Below are 22,908 nucleotides of genomic sequence, written 5' to 3'. Positions count from 1 at the left end.
CCTACTTAGCTCGCGCATGTGCAGTTCAATTTCGCTAAGATCAAAGGTGCCAACAGGGAGTTGCGCTACTGGATATACTGTGGTACGGTCCTCCGTACCTTCATCAAGCGCACTTGGCATGGGGTAGTGCCACTCAACGATTCCATCAGCGGTATCAACCGCCTTGCGACGGGCTGCGCGCAATCGAACTTCGAAACGCACAGATCCGTGTACGCGCCGCGCTCCGCTCTACCGCACTACGCGCCGCGCCACGAAATGATTTCACGGCTGCGACAACAAGGCCACCGTTTTGGAGAGCCGTGACATCAAAATTCCGAGAAACGAGCTCGACGCCGTTCCGGAAAACGCGTCTCGCGACACAGGTGCGTCGTAAATAAACTGTACACAGTCGATCCGCGAAAAACACCCCAGATAGCAAGTTTCCTTCATGTTGCGATCAATTTGCTAAAAATGTTATTGCCTAAGTTTCCATCTTTATTGAGGAAAGCGGTTTCCGCTTTTGCTTATGATTTTGCCGGCAATGTATGCCAGAAACGACTGTGCACAACCGGAGGGAAACAATTTCCCTCTTGTTTTATAACTTAAGACAATCATACGGCAATATGATAGAAACACTTTCCACATAAAACCAAATTTGCTAGCAATCTGATAGCAATATAAAAGAAACTATCATTAAAAAGAGTTAACCTCTAACCTTAGCAAACACTACAAATTCATATAGTACAAATGTTTGTTGTAATTTTCCACTCAACAATGTAACTGTTATGTATAACGAGTGCGTTATATAATAGTTACATTGTTGAGTAGAAAATTATAACTAATATTTGTATTACATGTAACTTGGTGCTTGCTTAGATAATTAATACTTAACAAATTATTATTATATGAATAAAATTATAAAGCGGAACAAAATACATATATTGTGTGTGTGTGTGTGTGTGTGTGTGTGTGTGTGTGCGTGCGTGCGTACGTGTGTGCGTGCGTGCGTGCGTGCGTGTGTGTGTGTGTGTGTGTGTGTGTGTGTGTGTGTATAAGCACAAGCTTAATTGTTAATTTAAATTTTTTAACTTTTCTTTTATTAAATTATTTATTAAATTATTTATTAAATTATAATATAAAAACTAAGATGGATAACTCATTTCTATAATAGATATATGATCCTAATGATATCAAAAAACAAAGGAAAAAATGTTATTGACAAGTGCGTGACAATATATATATTTGTTCTACTTTGTAAATTTATTTTATAAGAGTACTCAGACTATTAAGAAAATTAAATGACGAATAGAATAAATGTTTATTTTATTTATTCCAACGCTAATGATCAGTTCTATCATGAAAATATACACGCATATACATTATATACATATATATATATATATATATATATTTCATCAATCTACATATCTGAAATATAATTTATTGCATAATCTATTTAATGTACAGAACATTCAATAAAAATTCAGTTTTACCGGAATACTGTGTAAACTTTTGTCACTGAGCGCAAACTTATTAATTTAACTTATTAGAGTATTAAATGTTTATTGTCAGTTGAACTAACATAAACACGTAGAAGTACGTACGAAAACGTATAAACTAAAACAATGATATAAAATCTATCTTTATAAATATATGAAAAATATAACTTTTAGAGGATACAAGAGAAGTGGAGAAAGGTACAGTGATGAGAGAAGAGAATTATTATTTTTTATCAAGATTTGACGATGAAGAATTATCGCTGTCATCGCTTGAGTCCTCCATTTCGCGTTTATTATTGTTTTGTAGTAACCTATTGGCTTGCAAATCATGATTAGCATCTTCATTATACAATGCATTTGCAGCTTCTTCTAACCTTCATCGGTTTCCTGGTAATCCTGGATGTCTACTCCTGGAATTTATAATTCGTTGTTTGGCTATTTTTAACGACCCGACAACCTCTCTTTGAAATCCTTCTCTTGTTGGCTTTGGATAATATCGATTTGTCGCTACAGCTTCTTTAAAAACAAAACAAAAAAAAATTAATACACAAAACGGTAACAAATTTGCAATTAGTTAAACAATTAATATTGCGTAATATTGAAAATGGAATAAGAAATGTATACTTACGATAAATTGCTTGGGATAAAACTATATTGTAAAAGGGAAATTTTTTATCCTTTTTTCCCCACCATGTAAATTTGTCCGCCAATTCAGTTGTTAACGTATCTTTTATACACTGATGGACGCTGTCTTTCAGTGTAATACAATTTAAAAACTTAAAATAATGAACCTACCAAGAAGATAAAAATCGTACTATAATATATAATGTGTAAAAATATATTTTAATCCTTCATTGTTTGTACTAAAATAATTTGATAAAATATTTACAACATCCTGATAGACGGCGATATCTTTCTGAAACATTTGTATTGCTTCTTTTGTAGAAAAAGGAAGAAGTAGCGGTTTCATTGGCATTGCATTTAAAACGTTTAACTCTATTTTATGTTCAATAGTATTCAATCGTTCATTTATTGATCTGAAATTAATTAATTCAACATTATAATCATTAATATATATTTCAAATCTTCATGTGTGTGTATGCGTGTGTGTGCCAATATTATACGAGGTGTAATCAAAAAGTAAGGTGACTTTTTGAATTTTGCGCGCTCTGTACACTCTAATTTCAAAATTTTTTTTTTGTGTTGGTACACTCGTCACGATCATATGTTCACAGTTTTGACTATATAGCATGTTTATGTAAGAGGTTTATGTAACACTTAATACCATTTTTTACACAAAAATTAATACAACCTCTCTGCTCCATTATTTTCAACAGCAAAAAATCGCCGAGCACGCAAACACGAGTCTAACCTTTATGCCTCTTACTTATGTAAGAGGCATAAAGGTTAGACTCGTGTTTGCGTGCTCGGCGATTTTTTGCTGTTGAAAATAATGGAGCAGAGAGTTTGTATTAATTTTTGTGTAAAAAATGGTATTAAGTGTTCAAAAACTCTTGAAATGTTGACAGTGGCGTACGGTGAGTCAACTTTGAGCAAAAAAAATGTTTATAAATGGTATAAGTTATTCCAAGAGGGCCGAGAAAATGTTAACGATGAACCTCGCTCTGGACGCCCCAGCACGTCAAAAACCGACGAAAATGTTCAGGAAGTGAAAGAAATTGTTGAAAAATCGTCGAATCACGATTAGAGAAATAGCTGATGATCTTAACATATCGTTTGGCTCATGCCAATCAATTTTAACGAATGTTTTGGGTATGACACGTGTGTCAGCGAAATTCGTTCCAAAACTGCTTAATTTTGATCAGAAGCAGCGTTGCATGAACATCGCCCAAGACATGTTGAACGACGTCAATGATGATCCTGATATGCTCAAAAGGGTTATAACTGGTGACGAAACATGGGTATATGGTTATGACGTCGAAACCAAAGCCCAATCATCCCAGTGGAACAGCCCAGGAGAGCCAAGACCGAAAAAGGCACGCCAAGTTCGTTCGACTGTGAAGGTTTTGCTCACAGTTTTCTTTGATTACCACAGCGTTGTGCATCAAGAATTCCTACCACAAGGTCGTACGGTAAACAAGGAGTATTACCTTGAGGTTATGCGGCGTTTGCGTGAATCAATAAGAAAAAAACGTCCGGAAGTGTGGAAAGAAAATTCATGGATTCTGCACCATGATAATGCACCTGCGCACACGTCGTTACTAGTGAGTACTTTTTTGGCTAATACTATCATCATGCCTCAGCTACCGTATTCACTAGACTTGGCCCCCTGCGACTTTTTCCTCTTCCCAAAATTGAAAAGGCCTATGAAAGGACGAAAATTTGCAACGATTGAGGAGATTAAGGCTGCATCGCTGGAGGAGCTCAAGGCAATACAGAAAAGTGCATTTCAGAAATGTTTTGACGACTGCAAAAAGCACTGGCACAAATGCATTGTATCAGAGGGGGATTATTTTGAAGGGGATAACATAATTTTGGATGAAAAAATGAATATTTTTTTATAAAAATGAAAAGTCACCTTACTTTTTGATCACACCTCGTATATGTCTTTTATGTTATGAAATCATTCATTGTATTAAAGAGAATGAATTTGAATATGCAATATACATGTTTTTATTTGTTATTTAATATTTTGATTACTTACTGTATTTCATGTTTTACTTCGTTGAGTAAATCATATAACTGGACATTTTGTTCTATTGCTGGTGCTATATTTGGAAGTATTTGAACTGGTTCAATCGGTCGTGGATTAATTGATGGCGCTGCAGTATTTGAAGATTGTATTTGAGGCGGATCAATCGGCCGTGGAATAACTGATGGTGGAAATGATGATAGAATAACTAATTCTTGAATATCATTTGAGTCATTACGTTGAAGAAATTGATCATTTGTAAATGTATACATTTCATTATGTAGTTCTAAATTTTCTCTATTTGTGTGTGTAATATAAGTTTCGGATGCAGTTTTACAAGCTTCACGGATGAATATACGTTCCAAATTATTTTCGTAAGGTTACAATAATTGTTGCGTATTTTCCTTTTGTATATGGCATGAATTTTCGATCGTAACATTTTTGGGTTGCATTTTTTCATAATTTTGCTTATTTTGTACATTATATATATATCTTGATTGTAAAGTTTTGGTCCATTAAGTGGTATTGGAGTATATGATGATTTATTCTTTTCCTGATTGTATGTAATGTAGAGCATCTCCAGAACTGTAAATACGATCCTCAATTATACGTGGTTTTGTAATGGTAGCATTTCCATTAACACAAATTGACGCACATGTCGTATTGTGTAACTTCAAATTATCAGAAATATTTTGTATACTTTGAAACACTTTCTTTTTAATCTTCAATTCATCAAAAGGTTTATGTTTTTTCTTTTTTATTTTGTCTTCACTTGAAGTAGTTTTATATCTACGTGGCTTATTCGCTAATCTTTTTGGCCTGTTAGTGGATCTGAAAATAAGCGAAAACACTTAAAAAGTCAAAAAGATGAATAAATATATTTATATTTAATCCACAGTTAAAAAGTAATTAAATCACTCATGTTGTAGTACAAATATTTCCCAAATATGAAAACCCATTACTCCATCAAAAAATCATTTTATGAGGTTGCAAAGAAAACAGAGAAAGATTCGAAAAAAGCTTTTTCTGTTCAATGCTCCATATATTCTATTTTTATTGTAAAGTTACAAAGAGATCTTCACTCAATCTCAATTCTCACAAAAGTTCAGTGATGCAATATTGTATGTCTCGATTTTATTTAAGCACAGCATTGCCATATTTTCGAAATGTAAGAGTAAACAACATGCAGAGTGAATAAAAAACGAGATACTTGTTACACAAAAATAATAAAAGAGCAATAAATCATGCTTAAAATTTAAATTGAAAATTTAAAATAATATTTTGGAGTAAAAAACATATTTCCATTACTTTCGATTCTAATATGCGTTCCACATTTGGGAAATACACACATATTTCTTTTGCATGCAGTGTAAAATTATGTTTCTCACAGTTACTAACCGTTTATTGTTTGATGTAAAAATATGTTACCCGTATAAGTTTTGGTGATAAAAATTGATATAATCATCAATACAAACACTTTGGACAGCAATTCAGTTACACCTTATTTTTAAAAATAAATTATTCCATAACCGCAACGACAAACTTATCTTTGATTAAATCATATTGCATTACTTCATCGTTAGAGAGACAAGTCCAATAAGGCATTTTATAACATTTAGATTTTATACTTTTCAAAGGAACAATGTCATAATCATTAGATAACTCAGAACTTGTAAATACCAACTAATGATGAACCAATTCCAGTAGAATAAAAATCTTCTGCATGAAGAAATTTTTTTACAATAATATAATAATTATTTCCTGTACGTAAAATATTCTGTACACAACATATAGTTGAATCAGACGAAATACAGCAGTCGTCACGCAAACAACAACCAATGGTCATACGTAAAATTTGTAGAAACTTATATTGAGTAACAGTTTCAAAAGCATTGTCAGCATTTAATAATGGCCCTTGTTCATGTTTTTTCCATACTTTGATATGATATCATTGGGTAATTTATTTTGTTGTCTGCAATATTCTTCTTCTGCACGCCTTACAGCAACTTGTTGCAAGGAAAGGTGTGATTTTCAATACACATTTTTCTAAAAGCCATCATGTTGTTTTCGTATAGAAATAATGAGGAACTATCGCAAGGGCCAAATCGGTATACATCTTCAATTAAATGAAGAATGCCATGTATATTATACGATAAAAACGTTGATCCATAAATGTCTTCAGAAAGTAAGACAAATTGTTTTATACCCATTTCGCAAAAAATAAGATTATTATTCGAGTTATAAACACTAGATACTAAAATACGCACAGAAACATAAAAAAGTAAAAAATGATAATAAATATAATCTTTTACAACGTCTTTGAAACAAACTATTCCGACATATAACAATATTTGACACCATTGAGTAGCTTTGAATTGATCACAGCCATCAAGCGATTCGATGCGTCGTGCAAATTCGCATGGACAGTACTTTGACAAAACCTTTAATCTAGTTGAAATTACATTCATTTCAACACCTGATAGTTTTGTATTTTTTGTATAAGAACCACATAACTATGTCAAAAGTAATTTTTTCCTTATTTCCAGGTAACACATATGCATAGAATCGAAAATAACATTAGTAACCAAATTAAACGGTAATTGAGATAAAGGACTGGAACAATCATGATGTTCATCGTCAGTTTGTCGTATATAATCTTCATTTTTTCAAGGAATATGATTAATACCTTTAAGAACCATGTACTTTCCAATTGTTGATCCAGTTACTTTACATTTATAACATGGAAAAAAAGAACGGTGACTTTTATGCCCTATAATGAAAGCTCTTGCTGGCGCATCTGCTATAAAGCATCGGAAGCGTACTGGAAATTTTTTATTTTTATAGATGATACCGCTCTTGTTAAAAATTTCATGAAAATCGAAAACAACCTACTTGAAAAACTTTTCCGTATGCGGTTTTTTTGGACCTTTATACAATCCTACAATTTCTGGAGTAGATGTATCAATATTAGCAATTATACACTGAATTGGCCAAATATCGTGTCGACCACTTCGATGTAATTGAGCGCCATCCGTGCTAAAATCAATTTCGAGAACTTCAAGAATTGTAAAAAAAATTACTTTTTCAAGGCTTCGGACTAAACATGTTTGTACCCCAATGTGCAAATATTCACCCGGTTCTATTTTATAGAATCGTTCGAATATTTTTAGGCAAAAATGTCAGACAATGATGAGTTCTTAAAACATTTAAAATGCGATTACCAAGAACGTGATATGCATCAACCAGAATTGATGCTAAGTTTCTTTGAAAAGTGACTTCATCACATTTATTACAAAATTTTAATCCACTATCAAATAAATTAGGAGTTTGACTATTAGATAAAACCTGTACAACTGGTTTTAGTCTCTCTTTTTTGAAGTAATTTACATTTGAAATAATAAAATTGTCAGGAACGATAATTTGTTGATTCGCTTTCTTGTAAAGCGTTCACATGTGTAACCAAATTAACATCTATCGAAAGTGATTGTGTAACAGTAACTGCTTTCTTTAATGCTTGTTTCTGTTGACGTGCTATTCTCGATCTCTGTTGCCTTTTCGATACCGCATGAAAAAGCTTGTAGAAGCACGATTTTTCAGTGTACATTTGAAATCGCATCATTGTTGAACAATTATTAGGAGTATAAATAAGTTTCCGCCGTTTCACAAAAAATAACGCCACTAGTATGTTATGGTTGAAATTGTCTGTTGTAAAACGTTATATCGTAAGGTAGGACATCTGGCAATAACATAACCTTAAAATATTAGCGATTTTGTATCAGCATCATATATCTTTTTTCGTACGAAAATGTCGAGTTTTGAGCCGAATAAGCGTCATTTGCGGGAGCTTTTGATTTACTTCTTTAATTTGAAGAAATTTGCAGCCGAGGCGCATCGATTGCTTGTAGAAGCATATGGTGAGGCTGCCTTAAGTGAGAGAAGTTGCCGTGAGTGGTTTCACAAGTTTAAGAACGGTGAATTTGACGTCGAAGACAAAGAACGTAGCGGAAGGCCGAAAGTGTACGAAGACGCGGAATTGGAAACATTATTAGATGAAGATTCGTGCCAAACGCAAGAAGCACTTGCACTTACATTAGGAGTGACTCAACCAGCAATTTCACATCGCTTAAAATCATTGGGAATGATTCAAAAACAAGGAAACTGGGTTCCATATGAACTGAAGCCGAGAAACGTTGAACGCCGATTTTTCACATGTGAAATACTGCTTGCCAGGCATAAACGAAAGAGTTTTTTTGCATCGTATAGTCACTGGTGATGAAAAATGAATCCACTACGATAACCCAAAGAAGAAGAAATCATGGGGACCACCATGCTTCAACATCGACAGCCAAGCCGAACATTCATGGAAAAAGCTCATGTTGTGTATTTGGTGGGATCAGCTTGGTGTCGTGTATTATGAGTTGCTCAAACCGAATGAAACCATTACTGGGGCTCTCTACCGAACACAATTGATGAGATTGAGCCGAGTACTCAAGGAAAAAGGTGCCCACTACTACTCCAGACATGACAAAGTCATTCTTCTGCATGATAATGCTCGTCCATATGTTGCGGCGCCGGTCAAAACCTACCTGGAAACACTCAATTGGGAAGTTTTACCCCACCCGCCGTATTCACCAGACATTGTTCCTTCTGATTACTACCTGTTTCGATCGATGGCGCATGGCCTGTCTGAGCAACACTTCACATCATATAAAGATACAAAAAATTGGGTCGATTTGTGGATAGCTTCAAAGGATGAAGCGTTCTTCCGACGCGGTATCCGTATGCTGCCAGAAAGATGGGAAAAAGTAGTGGCTAGCGATGGACAATACTTCGAATAAAACATTAGGTACCGTTCTTTCACAATAAATGCCCAATTTTTGATAAAAAACGGCGGAAACTTATTTATACTCCTAATACATTTATAGATGAACTGCAAATTGAATAATAGAAATAAAGATAATTATTCACTATGAGTAATTATGCACTATAACAAATAAGCTCGATCACTTTGACCTTGACATATATTGTTAAGATCATAACTTTGAGTGACCTGCAAGTCAAGTTTTAAGTGAAACTCGTTGTTTGTTAAAAAATTAACAAATAAAGTTAATATTATAAATGTATGTCTATAATTTTATTAATTATCACTATTTCTTATAACATTATTATTAAAATAACAATAAAACATTGGTAATATTTCCAAAAATTTCAACTTTCCATGCGAAGCAAGGTCCATTGCAAACCTTTCTCTGCCTGTAGGCTCCTTATAGGATGCAACGACGTTTATAATGTTCTGTTTTACATGAGTTTTCGATTTTACACGCGAGATGTGATGATAATGACTAAACTTTTCCTGATCAGTAAGATGACCTTATATCTCGCATGGAAAGTTTAAAATTTATGCGGTACGTTGTTAAAGATCTTATTTTGCCCTGTAGACAGAAGGAAGTGTGGGATGGTGTCGCTTTGTGTAGAAAATCATATTCCATATAGAACAGTAAATAAAATTTAATGACCTTGAACTCCCTGAAGATTAATGTTAATCAACATCAGTCATAAGTTGGGATTGGCTGAATAAAACTATACATTAACTGTTTATGCCATAAACTTTTTTGTTAAAAACTTTTTAATAAATAACGAGCAACAGATAAAACCTTTTCAAGGTCAAAAATGGCTGACAACGTATCTCAGGGTCAAAGTGATTGAAACTGGTTTCCGTGTAGTGAATTACCAAAATAAATGATATTAATAATAATAATGCGGATGATAAAAGAACTATTTTAAAGAATGAATAATAAAAGTTATAAAAAATCTAATTCAAATGCATTGAACACATTGCGATTGATAGATAAGTAAAAAATTAATAAATTAATAAAAATTATCCGCAAATCAATTTTTTTTATTATCGTTATTTCTTTTACCTCTTTCTTTTCTAGTATATAACGTCAAAACTTATATTTTCTATCTAAGTTTGCAGTTGTCACTTTTCATTATATAATACGTGCACTATCATAAAATACATGTATATTGTATACACTAAGCTATTTTTTGTATAATATTAATTTCATAAACATTGTAATATATAATACATAAAATAAACTTTATTATGTAAAATAAACTTTATTATGTAAAAAAATATGTAATTGATAAAAAATTATATTGAAATTCAAGCCATGTGTTGTAATATTCAATTAATAATAAAATAAATTTTATATTAATTAAGGTATTCATTTAATTTCTTTAAACAATTCAATAATATTCTGAATTAATTAAATTAATTAAATTAGACACCAAATATTATTATCCGAACATTCATAAAACTATTTACTATTATTATTTATGGATGTGTCTCATTTAATTAATTCGTATTGCTCTTATCTATGATTATTTCGACAGATTCTTTCATGTTTATATGTATTTAAAAAAATTTCTAAGACATTCATAGATTTTCAGAATTTTCATTATGAAGTATGAAAGTCTCTGGACAAATCAAATCATTTAATTTTCCAGGGAACATTGAATTAGCGTTTTACCTTGGAAATACACTTGTACAGCGTTTCTAACATAGCAATTAAAAATTTGCTGTGTCACTGTGAAATTTTTAACATTGCTGTTTCGGAAGTACCACACGAATATAGTTCCAACAAAAAAAAATATATAAAATATTTTTAATAATAATTACAAAAGTTTAATCCTAATTATTGACATAATTTTTAATGTAAAAATATTGAACCCGCAAAAAAATTTTTATTCTGAAATTTCTGTTTAAATGATTTCTCTGAAATATTTCAAAAGTGAAAAATTCTGAAACATGCAGGAAAATACTAAGAAGTTTAGAAAAATCTTATGACAATCTCGGAATTTATATGAAAATGACTACAAATTTATGAATTATTTGAATCTGCGAATTTATCACTTATAATTTTTGAAATAATTTTTAGAGCATATTGTCTCAAAACTCTGATTTTGTTTTAAATTTTCCTATATATCTTCAAAAGTAGAAAATTATACGACATCGTATAAATAAATTGACTTATTGATTAATGACACATTTCATTAATAATTGTTTGTATTGAAAAATTCAACATTACATAATATTTTCGATAAAGAATAAAATAAGTTGGCAGAAAAATATAATAAATGAATGAGTCACAAATTGTGCGTATGAAGCGATTGGTGTGTCATTGCATTTGTTAGATTCAGAAAAACATAACTTTGAAACATTGGATGCGCAATTCGCAATAATTCGGAATGGACCACCTAATTTCAAATAATATCTAACGTATTATAATCTATAATTGCGTTCCAAAATTTAATCATAATATAAGGTACGAACAGAACGTATACGATATACTTACTAATGCGATGACTTGGTGCAACAAATAATTTTTCCTTAGAAAAATTGGTTATTTCGAGAGTCGATCCCTCGACTCCTTTTCGTACACGCATACACACAGTCGCTCGTGAAATCCGAATACTTTAATAGTGTGTGTGATTACTTTATCACAAGCCCTTGCAGTCTGTAAGAATCCAATGGCTTCTGCACACTAGCGTGATGCGATACGAAGCAACATGCAATGATATATCCAATGACGAAAATCTGGAAGTAGAAGAGAAGAATGTATAGAAATTGTAAAAAATTGCTGGGTAGACGCGTACCATAGCTATATAGCTATCACAAAATAGTACATGATCCGAAATCAACAGGCTAACGTTTTATAAAAATTTTTTAAACGTTTTTCTTTTGTTCAGTGGACTCGGTTTCGTTGATTTAGGATTTGACGAACGAGCACTGGAAGCCGGTTTTTCTCAGAGAGAGAACGCGGGAGCTGTGAATTTTGAATTCGTGCGATACTGCTAGCGAGCGTTGAGAGCGCGAAAGACAGCAATACCGCGAACGACAAGGAGAGAGAGAGCGCGAGGGAGCGACGACGACACACGCGAACAAGAGATAACTGAGCGACTCAGCGCTCGATTGCAGGAACGGATGACAGGTGATCAAGGATGCACTGAATGTACAGTTTTGTCGGTTCTCACAACGTGTTTATTACAACTTGTCACAACTTTTCTATTGTTACTGATAGATCGGATCGAGTGCACTATAAATGTTCGGTATCGATATAGAGAAGTCTGATTCCGTTCGCGCGGTCACTTTTGCAGAAAAAAGTATGAATCGATCGCGTTTCTCTCGCTTCTGAGGCGTCGGGCTCTCGAACGATAGCACGAACCCCGGAAAAACGGTGCTCCGCGAAGGAGAGTCGGGAGGAGCGAATTGTTCCTGAAATGAAGATTATTGGCCAAGCGGCCCTCCTGATGAGAGGTACCGATTTGAACGAACGAGCGCGTACCGTTCAAATCGGTGTTTGGAAAATATCGATGTTCGTTGACTCTCCTTCGCGCGCACCTTGGCGCGAAACTTGTTTGCTTCGGAAATGAGCAAATTAACGGGCAGAGATGCTTGTGAAAAGAATAACAGAATCCTCGGATTTGACCGTGACGGGAGACAAATAGAGATGAAAGACAACTTCAAAGATATTTACAAGTATCAGTGTCAATATTACCTTAATAATTAGTGCGAGGAACAGAAATATAATTTTCAATCAAACAGTTATCACTTTTGAAAATTTATGCGATACATGCTAAAATACAATATATATAGAATAAATTCTACGATTGAATACATTTGGTTCTGAACATCTTTCATTGCAATAAACGTTTAAAAAACCTTTAAAAAACGTTTTATTAATGAAATAGATCCCATTTTATTAATACAATAAAGAAAGAAAATCCCCAATACGACTAATAACAAATATACATAATGAGTTATATATACATATATACCTTCTCTCCTTCTCGCATGCGACGTAATGCTCCGGCATGCCCTTCCTCTCTGTTAGTTTCAAGGGTCGATCCCCCGTCTCCTTTTCGTACACGCACACACACACACACAACTGCTCGTGATATCCGAATACTTTATTAGTGTGTGTATTTGCAATAATTATTTTATTACTGGCCTTTGCAGTCCATAAGAATCCCGGCAGTAGCTCTTGTAGGCCTATTCTGTAACTCTTTAGCGACAATTCAATATCGTTACAGCGTCGTTGCGTAGATATTATACATGTCATGGTAAAAAAATGCGCAACGACACTAACAATACCGGATTGTCGCTAGCGAGTTAGAGAATAGGTCTACGTGATATGTCCAATGATGAAAATCTAGAAATAGAACAGAAGAATGTGTACAAATTATAGAAGATTGCTGGGTATATGGGCACTATAGACTATGTCAAGTGACTTTTTACAAAAGAGAGAATATTTTGTAGAAAGTTCAAGGAAGACAAATTTAGAAAGTAGATATTTAACTGTACTTACCAAGTGGATCCTTTTTTTCAAAAAACGTTCAAACACAAAACGACCCCACACTGTATCACGAACTGAACTGCGTATTCCGCGACCGGCGTATGCGACCATATAACGAGAGAACAAAAGACAACTTGAGTGTTGCCATGCAAATTTGTCTGATTTGTCTCACTGGTCTCACACGCGCATGCGTGGAGTTTGCAAAAGTAGCGCGAAGCGTGACGCGATATGAAACTAAAATGTTTTTTAAATGTTTATTTTTCATTTATTTCCTCAACCTGGGAAAATATATTTATTTAACATTTATTTATTTATTTTTTCATTAAACGTTTATTTAAAATAATGATTTTTTTGAAATGTTTATTAAATGTTAATTTAATATTATTTAAGTATTTATTTTTCATAAATTATTTAATTAATCAAATGGTTTAAGTAAACATTTTTTAATCATTAATTTACCATTTTATAAATATTTAATTGTCATTAATTATTAATTTGAGAAAATAACTATAGAAAACATTTTTTTAACGTTTATTTAACACGGTGTAAATATTTATTCGCTATTAATTATTCAAACATAATTTCGGTAAATGTTTATTTAACGTATACTTAATATCTTTTTAAGATTTATTTAATATTTTTTAAGTATTTATTTTTCGTGAAAGATTTTACATGTGAGAAAATTTTCTCAGTAAACGTTTTTTAAATTTAATTAATGTTAATTTTTGTACTTATTATTTATCTGTAAAATTGTATTTATTTAGTGTTTATTTAAACTATTTATTTTTCAATATTATTTATTTTAAAATTTATTAAAAAAAAAAATAAGTAACATTCATTCAACATATTTTTTTATTTATTTAAAAGCTAATTTAAAAATGATTTATTTTTTATTCATTTAATATAAAATAACTTAAATATTTAAGGTCAATTTGTTAAGAGATCAAAAAAGAGCGATAATTTATAAATGTTGATGTAGAAATGTAATTGTAACGAAGAGTTTTTATATGTACGTTTTGGGTTTACTTGCCCGTTATCAACATGTGGAAATCACATTATCAAAAGAGAATGGATTAAAAATATAATTTTAATCAATTATACTACTAATAAGTTCCGTAAACTATTGTCCTTCAGTTGCCTGAGAAACAGTTGCCTTCAAATAGTCTTATACAAAGAAATTAGCGTCTGCGATATAACAAAGTGATTGCAACTAAAGAGAAACTTGTGATCAGTAAGTATTTCTCTTTTTGTGCTAAGAATGCATTGCTATCTGGGACATTGTCACTTCTGTCCGTCCGCGCGCTTAGATTACTTTTTATCATGGTATTATTTCTATCCGTTTTGCTTACTATCCGATTGATATCTTTTCTGTTCTCATTTATTACGCTTATATTTATTTCATAAACATCATTAATTATTAAGCCTAAAACCGAGTCTAATTCATTCGGCGACTCTTCGCGCCCTCGTTCTCGTCCGATCCCCGTCCGTGCGCGAAGCGAGGTCGTTACAATATTCAAATGTAAACATAGGGGAGACCGGGGCTAGTTGGTACACGGGGCAAGTAGGTACACGGCAGTTATTGCAAAAGTGATAAAAGATAATAATGTATAAAAAATTCAGTATTTCCGCAAAAGTATAGCGACAATGTTTCAATTGGTTATTTTAAGCTAAATAGCGCATTTTCACAAACAGAAAATATTTTTAGTTTTTGATAGCCAAAAGTAAAATAAATCGGTGATATATAAAATGTTATATTTATAAATCTGGTGATTATATCGTAATTCGCACTATTTCTTTAGAATCTTTACTTTAAAAGTAATAACTTATAGTTATGTTAATGCCTTGAAACATTTTTTTTGCTACAAAAATAATTAAAATTTCTAAATATGGCAGACCGGGGCTGGTTGTGACGGGGTATGTTGTTACAGCTTTCTGTCAACTCGGTATTATACATAACCTTATGTTTTCGGCGCGCTTGCTCGGCGCGCTTGCTCGGCACTACAGCAACAAATATTTATTTCGATTTTAGGTAAGATTTCATTGTAATGTCTGTTATCACGTATTCGCACATGATATATTTATATCTGTAGATGTCTAAAGTGTATATTTATACATGTATCGATATATACTAATGTAATAAAGTAGGCGGATAATTTCTAACCTTAAATACATATCAATTTTTAAGTGATTACATGAGTGATTTATATAATTTTAAGTAATAATACTTTTTTTTAGAATGAGGTCATACAAAAGAAAGACCGAACGAGGAATTATTCCTCACGATTTGTACGCCAAAGCAGCTGAAGATGTAATCAAAAATAATTTTTCACTTCGTCAAGCTACCGAAAAACATTCTGTGAAATTGATGACACTTCAAAGATACGTCAAGAAATTGAAGCTTTTCAATGAGCAATCAGGACAACGATCAGGATGCAAACCGAAAACCGGATACCTTACTCGAAAAATTTTTATTGATGATGAAGAAGAGGCGTTAGTTAGTTATTTAAAGATGTCAGCTAATATTTATTTCGGCCTTACTACCAAAGATTTAAGAACATTAGCATACAGTTATGCAAATATTAACTGCATAAAGATGCCTAAATCATGGGAGATTAACAAAGAAGCTGGAACAGATTGGATAACGTCTTTTTTGAAACGAAATAAAAGTCTTTCTATTAGGTCACCTGAAGTGACAAGTATCGGACGAGCTACAGGATTTAATAGACCTATTGTTAACTTATTTTTTGACCAATTAATGGAGCTTTTTGACCGATACAATTTTACAGCTAAAGATATCTATAATGTTGATGAAACAGGAGTCACTACAGTCCAAAAGCCACCTAAAGTGATTGCTAAAAAAGGATTAAAACAAGTTGGGGCCATAACTTCTTCAGAGCGAGGAACTTTAGTGACGGTTTGTGTTGCAGTTAATGCCATTGGAAATGCTATTCCCCCAATGTTTATTTTTCCAAGAAAAAATTTCAAAGATCATTTTATAAGAGATGGGCCTCCTGGCTGTATTGGTAGTGCATATCCATCAGGTTGGATGACCGGACCTGACTTTTTTATTTATATCAAGCATTTTCATCAACATACTCGATCTACAATTGAAAATCCCGTACTGTTGCTACTAGACAACCATAATTCTCATATATCTTTAAACGTTATAGATTTCTGTAAGAACAACGGCATAATTATGTTATCATTTCCTCCTCATTGTTCGCATAAACTTCAACCCCTTGACAGAACAGTTTATGGCCCTTTTAAGAAGTTTATTAATAATGCAATGGGTAGTTGGCTTCGTATGCATCCTGGGAAATGTTTAACAATTTATGATATTCCTGGTATAGTAAGAGAAACATTTCCTAAGGCGGTAACACCTTCGAATATTATTTCTGGATTTAAAGTTGCTGGCATTTGGCCCTTAAATAGGGATATATTCACAGATGAAGACTATTTACCATCGTATGTTACTGACAGACCAGAACCATCATCATCCTCCCAACCTTCATGCAATATAGAGACTTCGAGTACGCAATACATTGAACAGGAGGATTCATTAAATTGTTCGCAAGATGAATATGGCTTAGATATAAATGAACAAGCTAAAGATTTAACATTTCAACCAAGCACAAGTAAGCAAACAGAAATTGAAAAAACCATTATCAGTCCTGCTGATATCAGACCTCTTCCAAAATGTGGACCGCGACAAGTTCAAAAGCGCGGGAGAAAAAAAAGACAACCGGCGATTCTGACAGACACTCCTGTTAAATTAGCTTTATTAGAGGAAGAGCAAGTTCGTATTGCAAAAGCAAATAAAAGTCGTAAGACAGCAAAAATAAAGTTAAAATTATAAGCAAGATATAAGTTTATTTAATGTTCTTAAATTTAAAATATGTAATTTTTTAGTTTTTTTTAGTCTTTGCTGAGTGCAATAACGAGATATTGTATTTAATGTATTTTTTTTGTTTCTTCAGTCTTTACTTGATATGCAATATATCTTTAATTTTAATATGATTTGTGGAGAGTAAAACAAGACTGAAACATGAATACACATTTATATTTATGTTTATAATTATTTTAAACGTTATAATTATTTATAATTATTAAACGTTATTAATAAACAAATTGTATTCTGTAAATTTGCTTTTATTTTTCTTCATTAAATATATATACTTTGAAAACTGGATATGTCACAACTTACCCCAGTAACTGTAACAACTCACCCCGCATATGGGGCAGGTTGTTACAAACGTAGTCGCCTTATAATTATCATTAATGCAACTAAGTTAATTATATTATATAGCCGAAAAAATAATTTTTATGTTGCATAAGCATGCGACTATTGAAAAATTCTTGTCCGGTTTGTATTCGATTTATTAGTTACGTGTAAAAAAATCATTTAAAAAATGTGTATCAACTAGCCCCGGTCTCCCCTACTTTGTACGTTGTATAATGTACGTTTTTCAAAATGTTCGTATTAAATCCATAAACGTTTGGACCAAACTAAAACCAAAACTGGACGTCCAATGGATGCCCTGCGATGTCTGGGTTTTAATTAATGATACATAGTATTAAGTAAAGTGTTCAATAAAATTAAAAAATTAGGATGAAAACAATCAGTTTTACGTTTTATAGTTAGCAAAGTCATAAATTTAATTATAAATATATTAAAAAAATTTGATTGCAGTTAATATTCATAGTAAGACTGGCCCATTGTGAGAAAAGACTCTTATTATAAATTTGTGATTAATGGATCCGATTATTGAATTACAATATTAAATATCCTTTCTTTTAAAATTAAACTCTTATCTACCTTTAAAATATCTATTCAATGTAATTATTTTTTTAAGTATTTTACAACTTGTTTTGAATATAATTACCAAAAATGTTTTAATCCACAGATGATCATGAAATGCTTAACATTATTGCGATAAACTTAAGTACAAAGATACTAATCTTGCAAATAAATAAACACGTAGGTAAAAATCGAAGTTTTTATTTATATGTGCAATAATTAGAAGACACGTGTTATTAATACATCTTGTAATTTTTTACAATCGATAAAGAACTTAAACGTATTTTTGTAATTTCTGATGAAGCAATGGTTGAAATACTATTGTAGATCAAAATATCAATTTAAAAAATGAATCTACATCTGACGTATTACTGCATGAAAATTTTCTACCTATGAATATAAGTGGACTTTCTGACTTAAATGTTGATATAGAAAACGATTTACCTGTTACAATATTACCATTTCCGGAATTGAATGATATTGACGTATTTTTAAATACTGATTTATATTGTCAAAATATTGAAGAAAATGTCGTGTTCAGTGATAATTTGTTAGAGATATCGGACAAGAATTGCATGAATAGTGATGATGATACTAAAGATGTTACTGTTAATGATAATAAAGCTGGTAATGTAGATGAAAATAACTATTATGACATAGAATTGGATGATAATAATAACATAGAATGATGCCGGTGTACGACAGAAAAAATGCAATTTTTGAACACATAAAAAATACTAAAAATAATTTACTTAAGATGAGTCCTGATCAGCGCCTAAACATTAGAAATTTAGCGATTCCACTCATTAGCAATATTCTTTTCTCACCCCAGCAAAATAATGTAATTATTAACACCTTCAATTTTTTAACAAAAGTTACTAAAAAATTTATACATGATAACCCAGATATAGTGTTTACAAAAGCGGATAAGGGAACATTAGTAGTTCTTGACAGGGAAAGTTACAAACAAAAAATGCTGTTAATGTTGCAAGATCAGGACACATACCAAAATATCGAAAAGAATCCGACTAGTACCTTGACTAGAGGCGCTCGCGAATTGTTAATGAGGTGGAAGAAAGATAAATATATCACGGAGTCTACTTATAAGAAGGTGTATTGTAACGACGGTAATCTTCCGAGGACTTATGGACTACCGAATGTTCACAAACCTGGAATTCCATATAGAATAATAGTCTCGTCAATTAACAGCTCTTTATATGGTTTGGCCACTTAACTGGCCAACTTAATTCAATTACAAACCAATAACCTTAATTTAGAAAAAAATACCGAATTTTTACATCACGCGTACTTCGCACTATTAAAAAGATTGTAATAGATTTAGTTTATTTACTTGTAATAGTGGACTCGCCGCTAATTCAGCTAGGTTTATTGTAATTAATTTTTTTCTCGCCGCCAATTTATGTTTACAACTGTATATTTAATTTTATTTTTGTTAACTTTTGACATTTTAATTGTTGTCCGCTAATTTATTTTTAATTTGAATTATTTTTGTTTTGTTTGTAATGATTTATTTTTCTCCGTTCGTATTTATGTTTGTATGTATTTATTATTGTACACTCTCGACTATTTGTCTCTTCGGTTAGGTAGGATGTTCAAGCGAAGTTTTAGTCAGTATACATTTCTGCGTGAGACAGTGAGCACGCGGTATTATAGAAAGTTTTGAATGTATACTGTGACAGACGGATTTCTCTTCCAATGGACAAATTTATCCAAGGCACTAGTTTTCATCAGTTCTAATGGGTGAATTACGTAAATAAATCAATTACAATAATAGTCAGCTATCTAAAAAGGCAAGGGTTATTTAGAAAAGTGACAATTTCATCGACACTGTAACGGACAATGCTTCCACAGCGGATTTGGTAAACCGTTGGTGACTCGATTACTTCCCGCAGACTAACTGATGTTGACTAGAATCACAGTTTTTTTACTACTAATCTACGCTAAAGAGAGCCGAAACGTTCGTTGTATGGATTGATTCATGTTGAATAAATAATTATTTAAACATTAATTGTTTATTGCGCTCCAAAACCCGCGCTGACTCTCACTAGCCTGTTTATTAATTGTTTGTTTAAATCTTAAAAGTCCTTAAATATATTCTTAAAAAATCAGAGGAATTGCACAAACCACATTCCTCCGTATATAATTCTGTTTATGGCAGTGATGATAGTAGTAATGATGTAGATAAGAATCCTAACTACAATGCGGATTTAGATAGTTCTGATGAAGAAAACAATACTTTTATACAATTATCTGCGCCTCAATCTAATAATACTACACAGAGCAGCTTAGAAACGTCTTTAAATGTTACTGAAAATAAAATCTGTGATGATACTAGTTTACATGTTGACACTTCGAAACTTAAAGGTAGAGGAAAACAAAACTTTTTATTATTGCAAAATTTATATACTTTTAGAAAAATAGATGTAGAACTATTGACCTTTTATAAAATATTGATAATTGTTCAATTAATTTCGAAATAGTATTTCGGTGAAACTATAATGATATTTGAATCATTTTATTGATATATTTGCAAAATTAAATTTGGAAAGAAATAATTAGGAAAGATACTTATAGCTGTGCTAAACGTAAGACATTTGTAAAAGAATTAATCCAAATAAATGTTTATCAAAATGCACAATTATTTCTAAATTATGATGTAGAAATATTGCTGTATGAAATATTACACATTTAGCATGGTATTAATTAAAGAATCAAACGATTTTTCAAATAATTGTGAAACATTCATATCACGATTTCAGACTTATTTCATTTGTGACAAATATTCCTGAGATGTTATTTTGACAAAACTGCTTCTATTGGAATAATTTATTATCATCTTAGTGCAATTATTCATAATTTTATAATTATTTTAGTTCTTTATTTAACATGTTACCATGCTGAATATGTGTAATATATTTCATATTGCAATAGTTCTACATTGTAATTTAGAAATAATTAAGATTTTCGTAAACATGTATATGGATTATTTATATTTATAAATGTTCCATGCATAGTACAGCTATATTTTTTTTTCAATTTCTTTCTAATTTTGTAAATATACCATTAAGATAAAAAAATCGATATATATCGTCATAGTTTTGCCGAATACTTTGAAATATTTGGAAATTACATCAGCAGTTATCAATGTCTTACAAGAGGTCAATACTTCCACATCCATTTTTCTAAATACACCTACATAATTGTCGATTACAATTTTTATGCAAGATTTTATCGTCATATAATTTAATAAATGTTGTAGGAAATTTGAGATTTTCCTACTAACTTATATATATAAATAATTGTACGTAAATTCAACATACATATAATTATTCATATATATATATATATATATATATATACATATATGTGCGTGCATGCGTGTGTGTGTGTGTGTGTGTGTGTGTGTGTGTGTGTGTATGCGTGCGTGCGTGCGTGCGCGCGCGCGCGCGCGCGCGTGTGGGTGTGTGCGTGTGCGTGTGCGTGTGTGTGTGTGCGTGTGTGTTATGTAAAAATTCGTTTTACCTTTTTGGTCGTAAATATTTGCCAACAGAAGACAGAGCTCTGATCAACAGCAAGACGTTGCGACCAAACAGATGTAACGCTGGTACTTTCTCGGTGCGATTACGGGATTGTGTTCAGGATCGGTTGCTCGGATGTGCTCGCCGGATGTCCGGGTTCGTGTAAATGATAACGCCGTTGTTTGGTGATGAAAACAAAACAGCTTAAATGTATTTTGAAACGTTGGTTTCGTACAAAATAATAATGTCCCGATGTCTTTATCGGATAATATTGAAATACACGAGTAGTATTACGGCACCGGAGTGCTTTATTACGCAATAGTCGAACCCGCGCAAAAATAAAAGAACGGACATAATCTATTTGCGGCGTACTTAATATTTAAACACAAAGAAACGATTTCGAGTTGGAATTGCTCGGTTAAATAATAATCGGATAGAATGTAATTCGCGGCGTAGCTTATATTATATTCCGACAGAAAACCGGATTCGGATAACTACGGTTTACGAACGGACGGATTCGGTTTACGCGTTGGGCGTGCGGTGTCAATGCTCCGAGTTGCCGCGCGGTGGCGAACTCTGAGTGCCGTGAAACGGGCCGTGATTGACCCGTGCGGTCGATCGGTAGCGGTTGTGGCTCGGCGGACGGTTCCGCGCTACGCGAGGGTCGACGACGGTGTCGACCGGAGCAGCCTCATCTCGCGGGGTGAATACCCCAGTATGCCGGACACGGGAGCGGTGTCGGCGCAGTCGGTCCCCGAGAATGCCCGGGGACACACGGAACGGTCTGGTCGGATTAGCCGGACGACGAGAATGCCCGTCGTCCGGCCGAACGGAACGGATAGGCCGTGCGGTGAGAATGCCCGCCGCACGGCGTAACGGATGCGGATCAGCCAGACGCACGAGAATGCCCATCGTTCGGCTGAAGGGTCCGGATTGGCCGCGTGACGAGAATGCCCGTCACACGGCTAAGCGGATTGGATTGGCCGCGCGACGAGAATGCCCGTCGCGCGGCTGAGCGGATCGGAATGGCCGAGCATATCCGGCCTCGGGAACGATGAGTATACCCATCGTGGGGCCCCGG

The 22,908-nt window shown here is 32.9% G+C and overlaps 2 protein-coding genes and 1 long non-coding RNA gene across 3 annotated transcripts; all 3 read right to left on the bottom strand.

The window, feature by feature from the left end:
- Positions 1-1,701: 1,701 nt before the first annotated feature.
- On the bottom strand, positions 1,702-2,263 carry LOC120358840. The gene is made up of 2 exons (XR_005575715.1): positions 2,107-2,263; positions 1,702-1,994 (listed from the first exon to the last, which is right to left on the bottom strand). It is a non-coding gene; the product is annotated as an uncharacterized LOC120358840 (long non-coding RNA).
- A 29-nt stretch (positions 2,264-2,292) lies between these two features.
- Positions 2,293-5,295, bottom strand: LOC120358742. Its single transcript, XM_039453986.1, has 2 exons — positions 4,144-5,295; positions 2,293-2,515 (listed from the first exon to the last, which is right to left on the bottom strand). Exons 1-2 carry the CDS (start codon positions 4,401-4,403, stop codon positions 2,293-2,295), a joined length of 483 nt encoding a protein of 160 aa, XP_039309920.1. The 5' UTR covers positions 4,404-5,295.
- A 6,200-nt stretch (positions 5,296-11,495) lies between these two features.
- On the bottom strand, positions 11,496-13,777 carry LOC113005810. Its single transcript, XM_026141695.2, has 2 exons — positions 12,973-13,777; positions 11,496-11,731 (listed from the first exon to the last, which is right to left on the bottom strand). Exons 1-2 carry the CDS (start codon positions 13,254-13,256, stop codon positions 11,635-11,637), a joined length of 381 nt encoding a protein of 126 aa, XP_025997480.1. The 5' UTR covers positions 13,257-13,777; the 3' UTR covers positions 11,496-11,634.
- Between the last annotated feature and the right edge of the window lie 9,131 nt (positions 13,778-22,908).

The sequence above is a fragment of the Solenopsis invicta genome, chromosome 10 (assembly GCF_016802725.1).
Source record: "Solenopsis invicta isolate M01_SB chromosome 10, UNIL_Sinv_3.0, whole genome shotgun sequence".
Classification (NCBI taxonomy): Eukaryota; Metazoa; Arthropoda; class Insecta; order Hymenoptera; family Formicidae; genus Solenopsis; species Solenopsis invicta.
This window is presented reverse-complemented; position numbering and strand designations above follow the sequence as displayed.

Coding starts and splice junctions, on each gene's coding strand:
- LOC120358742 (XM_039453986.1), bottom strand. CDS start 4,403: ATGTATACATTTACAAATGATCAATTTCTTCAACGTAATGACTCAAAT. Junction 2,516..4,143: donor GAAGTAAAACATGAAATACA/GTAAGTAATCAA, acceptor AATTAATTTCAG/ATCAATAAATGAACGATTGA.
- LOC113005810 (XM_026141695.2), bottom strand. CDS start 13,256: ATGACATGTATAATATCTACGCAACGACGCTGTAACGATATTGAATTG. Junction 11,732..12,972: donor GCATGCGAGAAGGAGAGAAG/GTATATATGTAT, acceptor TTCTACTTCCAG/ATTTTCGTCATTGGATATAT.